Consider the following 15,303-nt stretch of genomic DNA (forward strand, 5'->3'; position numbering starts at 1 on the left):
AAACTGTGCATGTCATCTACTTTTTGCTCTACTAATGGCTACCCAAAGCTCTTTAAAGGACAAGCTATAACATTCATTACCAAGAGCAAAATATAATTTTCCTGGTTTGATGAAGCATGCATTGTCCAGCAGGGCTGACCCTAATTCCCGTTTTCTGCTTCAAGACCATGTAATCCCCAGCAGAGAAGCTCTGCAACTCTCTTCACTGCATCTGCTAGTTTGGCACATCATCGGCAGCCACGTAACTCATTCTTCTAACAGATGGGAAAGCAAATGAATCTCAACACAAGAATGATAAATCAGGAAATGACTCTCATGCTCCTCTTACGATGGAGACAGGGAGGGGGGAAGACAACAGTAACATTTCCTAGTCATTCTGCAATAGTCCTTCTCTCATGTGACTGTCTTATTTCAAGTGCATACAAATTATTTTTAGGACAAAGCTGATGGCTCTTTTTTCCTATCCTCGCTGTCCAAAAGAACATAGTACAGGTGTCACATACTGATTACCCTCGTCTTATAAGTGTACATAAATTGTTCAACTTTAAATATCTAAAAATGGTAAGTACATGAACAAAAAGGAAGTAATTTCTCACCTGAAGACTTATGATGTCAGCATTACAGCTCAAGATTTCCTGCATAATAGCCTTTTTCCTGTATTCCCAGTTCAAGGCCCATGATGGGCAATAGCCATATAGCTGCCGAGTAGCATATTTATCACAGAGAACATTGTAACACATTACAGAAAATAGAGCTGCAAAACAAGAATTTTACTTATGAAGATTGCCCAGTGTATGCACTTGCCTTTTCAATAGTTTATTAGCAATAAGATTTCCCTGCTCTAACTTTGATATATGGTTCAAAAGGTGGCACCCCCCCCCTTGACACACAGAGTTATTTTTTCTCTTGTGGAAAACAGTCATCAAACGACAGTGTGGCAAATATAGTTTTTATGTTTTAGTTTTAACTTCTAACCTAGTCTCTCTGGTTGATAATCTCATATGGTTTATGTTATGAAGCTATTACTTTTAAATGTAAGCTTGGTGGTTTTGTAACCCAGGAGTAGGATGTAACAGCAAACCATTTCAGCTTCCCCCTTGTCAGAATTTGTTGGAATTATGGTTTGTCTTTAAATTGCCTGTTTTAATAAATGAAAAAACATACATGCTAGGTTTGGACTTGCATGATTCATCAAGACAACACTCCACTGTACATAATGTATTGGTACCATCTACTTGGAAAGAAGTGCAGAACTTCACCCTACAAGGTCAATAATTCATTCAAAAGACAACTTAAAGCCACTTTATATTAAGAGATTAGGGAACCATTCCAAGATAACAGTAGCCTTTAAACGACTTCAGAGCTGCTACTGAATTTCAGGTCAAAATCAACTGAAACTTTGTTTAATAAGGAATTTAATTTACAGCCTTACACAGACAAACTAAATGTAAGCCAACAGGACTTACTTCTGAGAAAACACAATGCACAGAGATGGGCTATACAATAAGGCAATAGGTCAATATAGTTGAGATTAAAGTTTCAATTTTAATGCAATTATCCAATATTTAAGAACTTTGCCTGAAGGCACTGTATGGCATTGATATAATAATTGGGCTCCATTTAATTTTAGATATAATTTTTAAAAAGATAATTTCAAGTTTTTCCAAAGCAATCTGATCATGACACACTTACAGAGCTCTAGTGTCAAAATAAACTACAGTTCCCAGGAAGTGATCCAGTGCAGTTAGAGCAGTCTCAATCTGGTTTATTTCTACAGTGTGTATTGGACCTAGATGTGTCGTGATTATATTGCTTTGGGAAAATGTGAAATTATCTTTTTTTTTTAATTATGTATTTTTAAGAAGGCCCTGGTTCCACTTGCAGTGGATCTAGAAGTACAGCCTTGAACAGAAAATACATAAAAGAATTTTAGTCAATATATATGCTTACTCAAGCTCTAAAACTGGTTTTAGTCCTTACTCTTTCCTTTCTAAAAAGGGACTCTAGGGTCCAAAACACACTGCAGTAAAAAAAATGTCTCACAAAACTAAAGTTCCCAGAATTTCATGACTGTTAAAGTGGTGCCAAACTGGATTATTTCTGCAGCGTGTATGTAGTGTGTATTTTCTATTCAAGGATGTACTTCCAGATCCACTGCCAGTGGAATCAGGACATTCTTCCCCTCCCTCTTCTGCTGCAATAGATTTTCAAGTAATTTGGCAAACAACAACATCCACCCCTGCTCCTAATGTTTCACAGGCTTTTAAGGTGACAGAAGGAGGGAGTGTAGAACGGATGAGATGCCAGTGAGATCCAATACAGCAGTGATTCCCCAACTCTGGTTTCCAGATCTATTGGACTTCAGCTTCCAGAATCTTGGACCACTGGCCAAGATGGCTAAGACTTCTGGGAGCTTAAGTCCAAAATATCTGGAGGGTCAGAGCTTGAGATTCACAGCAACAGAGTCACACAACTAGAGCTTTGCCACTGAAATGACTGATCTTATTAGTCAACATAACATGAGTCATTTTCATTTCTATGGGTCTACTTTGGTTTGGAATAGATAATATAAATCTAAGTCTTTTTCTGCCACATAAACAGATGTTTGAAGTAAGGAAGTCATAAATTTCCTTCTAGAATGTTGCCTCTTTTATTGAACCATTTCCTGTATTGCTATGTATTTTATATGTATTATCCTATTATTTCTTAGATTGTACGCCATAGGCAGGCTTACTCTTATATATTTATTGTTTTATGTACAGCGCTGTGCAAATCTACAGTGCTATATAAATAAATAAATAAATAAATAAATAAATAAATAAATAAATAATAGTATCTATCAAAAAGAAGGGATCAAGAAATAAATTGCTCAAGCAAAAAAATTGGCAAGCTCACTAGTCGTGGGGGGGGGGGGGAGCACACATTGCTTCAGCATTACCTGTTGGTCTTGTTCTGTCTGGTTCTTGCAACATAATCCAAGATCTTGGAGGTGGCTGTTCTGTTGAAACTATTGAGAAAGACAAAAATAAATATGAGATAATATTTATTTTTAAGAGGCACAACTGTATGTGTTAGAAAATCATTACTTACTTCTTTTTGCAGTACCTGCCAGGTTATCAAGCAAATAACTCAGTAGCCTTCTTGTTCCATCTGGTTCCTGATAGAGATTCAGAATATCCTGTGTAAGTGGGTTTCCTGTAAAGATGTTGGGGGGGGGGGGGGGAAGATGAGACATTAGATTTAGATATTTCTGTTGTTTGTTTTTATATTTAGTTCTAGTATCAGGGAAGCTTCATTCAGAACACTAAATATAAAATTACTGCTAAAAAATGCTTTCCCTTCACAAAATTATCACCAAATGTAAGTCAACAACAGAGCAAAAATTCTAGGTTTCTACAGGCATAGATAAATAAAAAAATATATTATGAAAAATATTCTTAAAGGACTGTAGTCCTGAGGCATTCACGGAGAATACAATTTCAAAATGCTTAGATCTTAGTGTGTCAGTTCTAGCCAATATAATAACTTTATCAGCTTGAAGGATTCAATCAAATCAAAAATGCAGACAAAGGGTAAGAAAACTAAATAAAATGCATACCTTTCAAACCCAGTGTCTGTAACTGAAATAGTTTTCCCAGCTCAAACGGTAGAACTCGTAACAGGTTGTTATTTAAATGGAGTTCCCTATTAGCAATTCACATGAAGACAAAAGTAGTAAAATATAAAAGTTAATTATTTCAAACTAGTTGCTTAACTACAAAGAGAAACGGTATTAAAAGGCTTATTTTTAAAAATGGAAGACTAAACAAAAAAGATTAATGATCTTGCAAAGAGATATTAAACATGATGAATTAAAATAAACCAATTTGTTAAGTCTTCTAAGCAAAATATTAAACTATTAATGAAGAAAAAATAATGGAGCAATGATTCCTATTGTCAAGATAACTAGTCAAAATGATGTAAGGAGCCAACACAAAATATTTTTAGAACACTTTACATTAAGCTACCAGCTAATTGCTGTGGCTTTTTGGGCAATCATTTAACATTAACTAATGAAAAGAGTAATCTAATAATGTATTTATTTATACTGAAATACAGGAACAGCTACTTTAATGCCCTATTAGCAAAACGATACATACTGGAAGTACAGAGAAGTTATATATTGAACTTAATGAGTTCCAGACCAAGAAACAGAGATTGTAGTCAAGAATTGGGGGTTGGACTAGATGGTCCTTGTGGTCTCATCCAACTCTATGATTCTATGAAATCAGAAGACAACTAGGATCTGGAGGGGCATCTATGAAAGACCAAGATAAGATCCTCAAATATAAAAATATATCATTAAATATCAAGACAGGATTGTTCAAATCATAGTACAGTGCGCCCGCGTGATATGCGGGCATGCTATACGCAGCTTCCAGCATATGCTGGAAGCCGCGCCAGAAAGGCTTCTCCTGCGCTCTGGAAGAAACAATCGGGTGTGTGCCCATGGTGCGTGCCCCACGGCGCACTGCAGGAATGAAGCCCATTGTTTCTAATGGGGCTTGAGTTTACACGGTATTTCCCTTACATGGCGGGGTCCGGAACGGATACCCACGTAAGGGAAGGGCCAACTGTATTTTCGATTTGTATGTATGGTTGTGAAAGCTAGACAGTGAAGAAAGCTGATAGGAAGAGAATGAACTAATTTGAAATGTGTTGAAGAACAGTTCTATGGATATCATGGACCACCGAAAACAAATAAATTAGTCCAAGAACAAATCAAGCCCAATTTCTAAGTTGAGACTATGGATATATCATGAGAAGACATGACTCATAAAAGACAATGATGCTTGGCAAGGTAGAAGGCAGTAGGAAAAGAAAAAGGCCACATTACAGCTGGAGAGACTCAATCAAGAAAGCCATAGTCCTAGTTGAGAAGACATCAGCAGGGCTGTTGATGATAGGGTGATTTGGAGGTCTCTCATTCATAAGGTCACCAAAAGTCAAAGTCAACTTGATGGCAGTTAATAACAATGAGGACTCTGCAGACATTTCTTAGTTTTGCCCACAAGAATAGATAAATTGAACAATTAGAGATCATTAGACTCAACCCGTTTTTAAAAATTGGAGAGGATCAAAAGGCTTCCCAAAGAAAGCACAAATGGACAGAAGCAGCAAATATATACTTGCATTCATGGAACCAGAAAATATAGCTAGCTCTCAGCATGTAGATACACACAGTCGTTTTATTTCTTTCCCCTAGCACAGGAGTGGAATTCATTCAGCCCTCCAGATATTGCTGGACCCTAAGTCTAGCAGCCCTAGCCATCACAGTCAATGATGTGAAGTTGAAGGCTTTCATGGCTGGCATCCATAGTTTTTTGTGAGGTTTTTGGCTATAAGGCTACGTTCTAGAAGAGTTTTCTCCTCACATTTCGCCAGCAGCTGTGGCTAGCATCTTCAGAGAATGTTGGCATGGAAGAGAGTGGGATAGATATACTGTTGGTTGTGAGGAACTGATTTGCATGTAAATCTGTGTATTGTTCTGTTGTTGAATGGCAAGGCTTCTGGGTGTCTCTTTAATTAATGATCCATTGTCTGCTGGTAAACCTCACCTGGGTGGTTTTCATTTGCATGGGCAGAGTCTTGATTTTGGTGTTTTTCAGGACTGGTAGCCAAACTTTGGCGCCTTACAAACTGCCATTTAGTACGTGCTCTGCGCGTACTAGAGTTAGGAAGGGGCGTGCTAGGGTTAGGAAGGGTCTTACCTTCCTAACCGGCCCTGTCCCTAGTATGCACGGAGTGAGTAGTAAATGGCAGCACCCGTCCACACGGGTGCCGCCATCTTTACATCTCGGACGCACAGCGACCGGATGTCGCACGGCGGAAGTGACGCCGCGAGAGCGCGCTTCGCGGCACCAGTTCCAGGTGCCAAAAAGAAGCGCCATTTTGGCGCTTCTTTTTAGCTGCGCTGGGAAGCCTCGCGGTCTGGCCGCTTGGGCTTCTCGGCGTAGCTAATGATGGCGGCGGCAGACCGCCCACTTTTGGGCAGTCTGTAACACGCCTTTGTTTACTTTAAGGGTTTCTTCTTTCTTGTTGAAGTCGTCCAGGTGTTTGTGGATTTCAGTGGCTTCCCTATGCATTCTGACCTGGTAGTTGTTGGCATGGTCCAGAATTTCAGTGTTTTCAAACAGCATTTTATGCCCAGGTTGGTTCATAACGTGTTCTACTACTGCTGATTTTTCTGGCTGACCCAGTCTGCAGTGTCACTCATGTTCCTTGATTCGTGTTTGAACACTGTGTTTGGTGGTCCCTATGTAGGCTTGTCTGCAGCTGGGTGGTATGTGATAAACCCCTGCGGAAGTGAGAGCATCTCTCCTGTTGTCCTTCACTGAGTGCAGCATTTGCTGGATTTTCTTGGTCGGTTTGTGGACCATTTGGAGGTTGTGTTTGCTCATCACTTTCCATATCCTATCCGTGACTCCTTTGATGTATGGAAAAATACCTTCCCACTGGCTGGTTGTTTGTCTTTACTTCTATGTGTTTTCTGGGTCTGGCAACCCTTCTGACATCTGAGCTGGAGTAACCATTAGCCTGTAGAGCCCAGTCTAGGTAATTCAATTCATCTTCCAGGAGGTGGGGTTCACAGATCTTTTTTGCGTGGTCTACCAGTGCTTTTATTGTGCTTCTTTTTTGTCCTGGGTGGTGGTTGGAGTTCTTGTGTAAGTATCTGCCCATATGTGTAGGTTTTCTGTATACTGTATGGCCCAACTGTTGGTTCGGTTTGCAGATGACCAGGACATCCAAGAATGGCAATGTTCCTTCCTTTTCTTTTTCCCTCATGAATTGGATATTTAGGGTGATGTTGTTCAGATGGTTGAAAAACATGGTCAAATCTTCTTCTCTATGGCTCCAGATGGTGAAAGTATCATCTGCATATCGGAACCATCTTGTGGGCTTTTTTGGTGCTGTTTCCAGGGCTTGCTTTTCAAAGTGTTCCATGTAAAAGTTAGCCATCATGGTGCTCAGAGGGCTTCGTATGGCTACCCTATCTCTCTACTCATAGAATCCATTGTCCCACTGGAAGTAGCTTGTGGTGAGGCAATGTTCGGATAGGAATGTGATGTCTTCCACACTTCATCAAAGTCCGCATAATGGACACCATGGCACTCATCTGACAAATTTTTCCAGAAGACATCACAGCCCACTACTTTAGGTAGTGGCAAGGGCAGACAGAATATCACACATACTGAAACCTTTTTTAAAATGTAAGAAGCATACAAGACAGAGCAATATGATAACCGAGAACTGATGTACGACAAAAAATTGCTAGTAGTAATTCTGAGGAACGTCATGATGCACATACGGTTATGCAATTTCTCTGGTAGCATCTACTATGGCCAAAATGAAACTACTCATTTATTTATGGTGAGTTGACAACTATGGTGGGTCAAAGCTAAAGAGAAATACTGAGTTTGTAGTGTGAAAAACTTTTTTGTTTTCTAAAATCTTTTGGAACTTAAGATTAATGTTTCTATCTTTAGTATACTTGATTATTTGTACTGACTCTCTTGTTTTATTCTGAATTCTGAATTTATTGTATTTTAATATTGATTGTTGGTATTTTACATTGCTGGAATACTTAGAAATGTTTTATTCTGTAACTGTAAAGTGCCATGTACATGGATGGTGCTACATAAACAATGATGATGATGATAACGATAATAATAAAAATGATGATGATGAAATGATTTCAAGCATACCCTGAATACCATCAAGTGTGTTTATTCTTATAGTAATGTTGGGGGAAAGTTACATGCAAGGTGAAGGGATATGAAAAGGTAATACCTGGGACAAGATTTTACAAAAATCTGTGTGAAATGTACAACAGTGCCAGCAATCTAGATTCATATTTAAGTGCAAAAGTACCAACTCCTGATTTAGGTGGCTAGGTAGTGAATATGGATCTTTAAACAAGACATCTGGGTCTCTGCTTTTGAAAGGCGCTTTTGTTCACTCCCAGAACTGGACAAGATATCCTTGAAATTTCACACGGGTTCTGAAGATATCACTAATTTATTACAGCCCTACTCCAGGATAACAAAGAAAGTGTGGGGCAGGAAGACAGATGATTAGATTACTCTTGTGATCATGCAGAAGACCTCACAAACCAGTCTGCAATCTAAAAGAACTCTGATTTGAAATGCAGAATAAAGCAAACAGGATTTCCCCAAGCACCTTATAGCTCAAAGATTACAGTGCAAAACTGGTAATAAACCAAGAGAGTAGATTTTACTCTGAAATTAGCACAAACTAACAAGGGATAGTTCTTAGGTAAACAACAACACAAAATGATGCAGAGGTTTTAAGCAAGTTCAGATTGGACTCATGCTTACCTGAGTGACACCATGTTTCCGAGCTCTGCTGGCAAACTGCGGATTTTATTAGATGAGAGGTCCAAATATACCAGATTGTGAAGCTTGGCAATGTCTGAAGGAATACGTGATAAGGAGTTGTCACTGAGATGCAAAGCTGTCAAATGGGTCAGTGACCACAAGGATGAACTTAGGCTTCTTACTTTCCCTGAAAGACAACAGAAAAGCAGCCTGTTTATTTAACCTTGCATTTGAGTAGGAACTTCTGCAATATACAGCAAAAGGTACAAAAAAAATTCCACAATAATTTTCTTCCCTTCCTGCGTGAGATACCTTTCAGCTTGGCGTAAAAAGAACTAGTTTGTCTTTATTTCTGTATCTTCCTATTTCAACTTCACATTTTCAGCATTTTACTTTTTCTTTCTTTTGTTTGTTGGGAAATTCTGGATATTTAGGGAGTTTGTGTTCTAAAAGGCACTAAATGCAGTGCGCCCGCGTCGTACGCGGGCGCACTTTACGCGGGTTTCAGCATATGCTGAAAGCCACACAGAGAGACGGGGCAGCACATCCCATAGGGATGAATGGGGTATGTGCCCATGGCGTGTGTGCACTGCCACACCACCACGTGCACTAGACCCATTCATTTAAATGGGGCTCGAGCATAGGTGGTGTTTGCTTTATGCAGGGAAGTCCAGAATGGATCTCCCACGTAAAGTAAGGGCACAGTGTATTTCTTTTTAAGTGAGCAGTTCACAGATGTAACAAAAGGAAGAAAAATTCACAATTTTGACAGTAGCTACTAACACATCTGCCACATAGAAGAGCACATGTTGGGAGAGGTTTGAGAAATATCACACATCTGACATAACCAGAACAAGACTTTAAAAATTGTAAAATCACCAAAAGAACATGCCAGGGATGTCCCCTTTCTCTGCTTCTCTTTGTAATGGCCATGGAAATTCTGTTTTTTAAAAATCCAGTATCAGAAAGAAATTATAGTACCAAAAATACAAGAAAAAAATGGAATTTCAGATAACTGGGAAAAAAAACCCTAAATATTTAGGGGTTACAATCACTAATCAAAATGCAGATCTATATAAAAATAATTATGACAACACCTGGAATAATATTTTAAAAAATCTAAATAATTGGAACAACAAACAACTGTCGCTTCTGGGCAGAGTGGCAACAATTCAAATGCCTGTCCTTCCCAAAATGTTATTTTTATTTCAAACACACCCCATACTGATAAATAAATTACCATTCATGATTTGGAAAAAAGACATGGCCAACTTCATTTTGCAAGGGAAAAAAAACAGAATAAAAACCGCAGTTATGCAAGACAGAAAAGAAAAAGGTGGGTTAGCGTTAGGTCTCCCCAATCTCAAATTATACTACAGTGCACGCACACTCCTATGGATAAGAGATTGGATTCTTTTGGACAACCATAAACTTGTAGAATTAGAAGGAATTAAAATGAAAAATGGATGGCACACATATTTATGTCATGATTCCCCTCAAATAGATAAAGAATTTAATTTACACTGTATCAGGAAAGCGTTATTTAGATTATGGAAATCTTGTAAGAAATTTTTTTACTCAAAAATCCCAAGGTGGGCCTCTTCTCAAGAAGCCTTTCATAAATGTGAATTTTAGGGAACCAATACGTGGATCAAATATGAATACCTTTTGATAGATATAAAGGGGGGAATCCAAATTAAGTCGAGAGAACAACTAGAATAAGAAGGGATAACTGTTGATTGGCTTCATTATCTACAATTAAGAGAAGAATTTAACAAAGATATAAAAAATGAAGGAATAGAGACAGAATGGAAAGAGTTTGATAAAATCTTATTGGGAGGCGTAAAAGGATTCATAAAGAAAACTTATAAACTACTCTTAGATAATGAGCTGAAGGAAGAATCCGTTAAAGAAACCATGATTAAATGGATGCAAAATATTGGCAGACCAATACCCTTAGAAATGCGGGAGCAATCATGGAAATATAATCAGAAATTTACTAAATGCAATACGTTAAAAGAAAATTATCTAAAAATTCTACACAGATGGTATTTAACCCCATCCAGATTATCCAAGATGAAAGAACACTCTGATGGCAACTGCTGGAAATGCAAGGACAAAATTGTCAAAAAATTTAGACAAAGCATACATAAAATAATGCAAGAAATCTTAAAAATAAACATTCCTCTTCTTCCAGAATTGTTCCTACTAAACATTGGGGATGTGATACAAGTCAAATTGACCCATAACCAGATTAGTGTAATCTTATACATAATTTCAGCTGCATGTATGGCCTATGCTAAATATTGGAAATCAAGGGTAATGCCCTCTATAGAAGAATGGAAATTAAGAGCACATGATTTGTTAATAATGGATAGACTGACTATGTATACTGCAGGAAAAACAAACCACGAATTTGAGAACAAATGGGAAAAGGTTGGGGAAATGTGGTACTAGTTTGGAAATAAAAATATGCTCAAAGCCAGGCACAAAATGAGATACAGAACTTTGATCAGATAATTACACTTATTTGATCAGCTCAAAATGGAATCATGCAGTAGTCAGATGTGATCTTTTTATTTAATTGTGACATTTGTAATAATGCAAGATGGAAGTCTATAGTATTTCTATTTTATTATTATTTTTCCCTTTTGCTTTGTGTTGCATAATCTTATATAATGTATTAAAATTCAATAAATATATTTAAAAAATAGGTGCATGTGAAACCAAATGCATGGGAAACCTGGACTGATTTTAGCCATATGCGGTTTTAATCTATGCTGTAAACTGCCTTGGATCCCATGCTAGAAGAAGGATATAATATAATATATTTCAGGGTGGGAGGGAGAGAGGGAAATGGATTTGATATGTCTTGTTATGTTTTGACTTGTCGCTTGTTGTGCTGTATTTTCATTGTTCTTTTGTTTGTTGTTACCTGCCTCGATCCATGGGCCAAGGGCCTGTCCCATGGGAATTCTACAGATTTGTACTCCAGCACTCACAGAATATTCTACCAAAGTATAGTACAGTTCTCCCTTCCCTTACATGGGGGATCCATTCCGGACTCCCCACATAAGGGAAAAACCATGTATGCTAGTGCCCCATTGAAAACAATGGGGTGCATGCACATGGTGCATGAACCATTCATTAGATTGTACCACAGCTTCAGCAAATGCTGAAAGCCATGGAAGGGAAGCCTGTGTATGGTGCGGGCTGACTGTATCTAGGCATTCATCAAGTATATATTCCAGATCAGACCTTCAACAGCAGTTGCAGCTTGCAGGGTGAGCTTTCAAATTGATTTCCAAGGGGCTTTCTACACGGACATTTGGGACGTCCTCCGGACGTCCCATTTTAAAAAAGGGGCGTCTCTTTTAGACGCCCCATGGTCTAGTACGGACTCCGTCCGTACAAGATGGCGGCGCCCCTTCTACATGGGCGCCGCCATCTTTACGCATCGGACGCACAGCGTCCAGACGCGTCGCGCCGCTGCTGACGTAGCGAGCGCGCCCCTGGCGCCTCGCTACGTCGCAAACGCGACGCAAAAAGAAGCTCCATTTTGGAGCTTCTTTTTTCGGTCCGCGCGGGAGTCGGGCCGTTTGAAGGCTCCGGCTCCCCCGCGGACCTTCTGGCGGCGGTGCCAGACCGCTGCAAAGCGGCGGTCTGTACCCCGCCCAAGAGAGGCAAGATGAGCTGGTTCAAAATGATTCATTGTTAGGGGTGATAGTACAAGTTGTATCCAGGTAGCTGAATGTAGAAATGATCAATACGAACAAAATAATATCTGTTTGAAGAAATCAAGGAATTTAAGGAAAACTACAGGACACCTAAGGAAGGATCAATGTATAGGTTTTGTCTGCTAACGTTAGAAACAGGGAAACAGCAGTTTTAGTGCACAGTACTAACACAGATATAGCAGCCTTTTGGAAGCCTGTTAGAATGATGAGGATCACTGTAATAAGGTAAGCCTTATCTTTAGAAAGCACGGCTGTATTATCCACTGGTTACAAAGTCAAAAGGTAGAATAAAGTCAAATGATCACAAAACCTAAACTCCTCCACAGAATTACTATGCATGCCTCAAAGACCTCTAGCCTGAATGGACGCATATTTATTTTGAAGAAAGTCTCTTTTACATACACATATCTAACACGTCAACCTTTGTACATGGAACATCTCACCAAAACTTAGGATGGAGAAAGTATCATGGAGGAAGCCAAAGGAGAAAGTATAATAATCAGAGACCAAAATTACTCTCACATTTATTAAGTACATGTTCAAAATTGCAACAAAAAAGCTGTATCTAGGACGTGGCTATATCTTTATCTATATGCTGTATGTAGGACACTGTCCCTGAACAGTTAGTCAAGGAACTGATTAGTGGAGGGTAACTCACAACTCGGCGTGATAGCAGTCTTTAATTACTCTGAGTTGGATTTAAAGTTGCAGAACAGAATTTAGTGAACTGGATCATTCAGGGGATCAGGGATGTCTTCTCTCAGAGGAGCATGTCAAGATTCAATCCATTAAGACCAACAATAGTTATTAAAAATCAGGAATAGGAAGCCAGCAAGGTAGGCAACTGGACTATTAACCAAGGAGACTTAAGAAAAAGAGGAAGACTGCAAATTGAAATAAAAAATCTTTGTTAGTCTTCCCTCTGGATAACACTGAACTCACCTAAGCTGCTTTTTGTGGTGAGGGCAGCTACAAAAATACATTTTTAAAAATAAAAAGAGGTAGGAATAGACTAAACAAATAAACATTAACCAGATAATTACAATCTGTATTTAGTATTTGTATGTTTAGGTATTGTATTGTGTTTTGGTATGTTTATTTGTTTATGTGATTGTGAATAAATAATATAGATATATATATAAAAAACAAGTAACCAAATCTGGATGGCTTACACCTGAAAGTTCTTTAAAAACTCAGATAAGAAACCTAACTAAAAAACAAACACCTGCACAATTTAATCTACCTCCTCACCATAGACTGGTAAGACAGTCAACACACCACCATTAATAAAAGGAAGCCAAGACATTATAGGCCTATTAGCATAATGTTTACCCCTGATAACCTGAAAGCATCCTTACACTGAGAAGCATTAAACATATACAAAAACAAGCACTGCTCAAGAAAACAGAAAATTCAGTATGGTTCTGCAAAGGGAAGTTCTCTCTAAGCAACCTTTTGTAATTCTTTGTAATTCGTGAAAACGGAGGGGTGACTGTACTACTGTTCACCTCAGTTATTCAAGTAATCTGTACTACTTAAACCAATACCTTCTTTCATTACAAATGCTTCTGTAACTCCAAACCTGCACTACATACTCTATCAATATAAATCAAATCAGCTAATTTAAATTAAATTTTGAGGTTTCTAATTCACATCTTTCCTCATCAACTGTGCACACAAACTGATTGCTGCAACAAGTAAAATATATTAGTTTGCAAATAAATGGAGCTTTATACAGGAGCATAATCCAAAGATTTGAGTCATGCAGCCCACATGTCTTTTGCTTAGACACAAGTGAACATTTATGAAATTAACATTTTTTATTTGACACCCTCTCTACACTTGCCAGGATATAAGACAAGAGCACTTGAAGACTCAAGCTCAAAACTTTTCACAAGGCATTTTGTAGGAGCTGATAAACAGCACAGTCTCTCTCCCTTTAAGATGAAAAAAAAAAGCATCCATTCCCTTTGATAGTTAGTCTAATGTTCATACAGCATAATCCACTCCGTTGCAGAGAAAATTACTACATGCTTAACGAAAGCATTGGTTTCCTCTTCTTTGATATACGTCTGAGCATAAACATGCACATAGGCAAGTATTAGGGGCTGTTATATGAGTGTTACACACATCTTCCATATCCTCATCCAACCATGAGGTTCCAGTGCAAGTTTTCAAAGAAATAGTTGTATTAGTCTCTCATAGCATAAACAAGAGGAAGGAAGGGGGAGGAAAAAAAAGAAATCTGGTAGCACCTTTAAGACAATTGATTTTAATTTTTACATGATCTTCTGTAGTTACAAACCTACTTCAAATTTGGTACTGCATCTAAACAAATGGTTTTATATACTGTATACACTTGTGTACAAGTGCACCTTATGTATAAGTCGAGGGAAGGTTTTAGGGCCAAAAGTCATGCATTTTGATATAACCCAGGGATAAGTTGAGAATAAAACTTAAGGGCATCTAACAAAAGATCTAAAGAGGAAAACACCACTTACTTCCCTCTCTCCTTCTTCATCTCTGGACCTCTCCTGACCACCTAATACCACTTGCCTGGTGCTAGAGGGGAAGGTTTTAATATCGAATTGAGAAGGAAAGGAATTGGAAGGGGATGGGCTGTTTGTTAACACTGGATTGAAAAGAGAAGGAACTGCATGCATAATGCCAATTGTTTTGTGCAATAATACACATAATTATGTCATATTTTTAATGCTGCTCTTCAAAAGTCATGTTTTTGTGCCAATTTATTCCTTCACAAACAAACTAGACCTAAATGTAATGTGCCTGATAGCAGATGAAGAATTTAACTAGAAGTCTGAAATTAATACAAATATGTTACAGGTAATTTTCAACCAGGTTGTTTTAAATGGTATTTTTAATATGTGAGCTAGCATGGTTTTATCAGAAGACTATGATTCTGGAGACCATGGTTTGAATTGCCACTCAACAATGAAAGCTCACTGGGTGGGCATATCACATACTCTCAAGGCTTGGAAGAAACGCAAAGGTAAAGGCCCTCTGAATAAATCTTCCCAAGAAAGCCCCAAGACAGTCATGGAAACGACTTGAAAGCACACAACCCAAATAACCATTTTTAATATAACAGTTAGACTTAATTTAAAATGTAAAAATCCTGAGCAGCTATTTGTTGCTAATTTGTTCATCCCTATATGGAATATTCCTTC

General features: G+C 38.2%; 1 protein-coding gene across 2 annotated transcripts in view; it reads right to left on the reverse strand.

Annotated features, from left to right (window-relative positions):
- The window catches only part of CNOT6 (CCR4-NOT transcription complex subunit 6), a 61,012-nt gene that overhangs the window by 16,885 nt on the left and 28,824 nt on the right, over positions 1–15,303 (reverse strand). For both annotated transcript variants that reach the window (XM_089529194.1, XM_089529203.1), the window contains 5 exons: positions 8,379–8,565; positions 3,599–3,684; positions 3,091–3,195; positions 2,939–3,007; positions 597–754 (listed from right to left, as the gene is read on the reverse strand). In XM_089529194.1, the coding sequence (XP_089385320.1) occupies positions 597–754; positions 2,939–3,007; positions 3,091–3,195; positions 3,599–3,684; positions 8,379–8,565 (605 nt within the window). The remainder of the gene's footprint in view (positions 1–596; positions 755–2,938; positions 3,008–3,090; positions 3,196–3,598; positions 3,685–8,378; positions 8,566–15,303) is intronic.

The sequence above is a fragment of the Sceloporus occidentalis genome, unplaced genomic scaffold (assembly GCF_023333645.1).
Source record: "Sceloporus occidentalis isolate IW3139 unplaced genomic scaffold, rSceOcc1.0.p SCAF_1, whole genome shotgun sequence".
Lineage (NCBI taxonomy): Eukaryota > Metazoa > Chordata > Lepidosauria > Squamata > Phrynosomatidae > Sceloporus > Sceloporus occidentalis.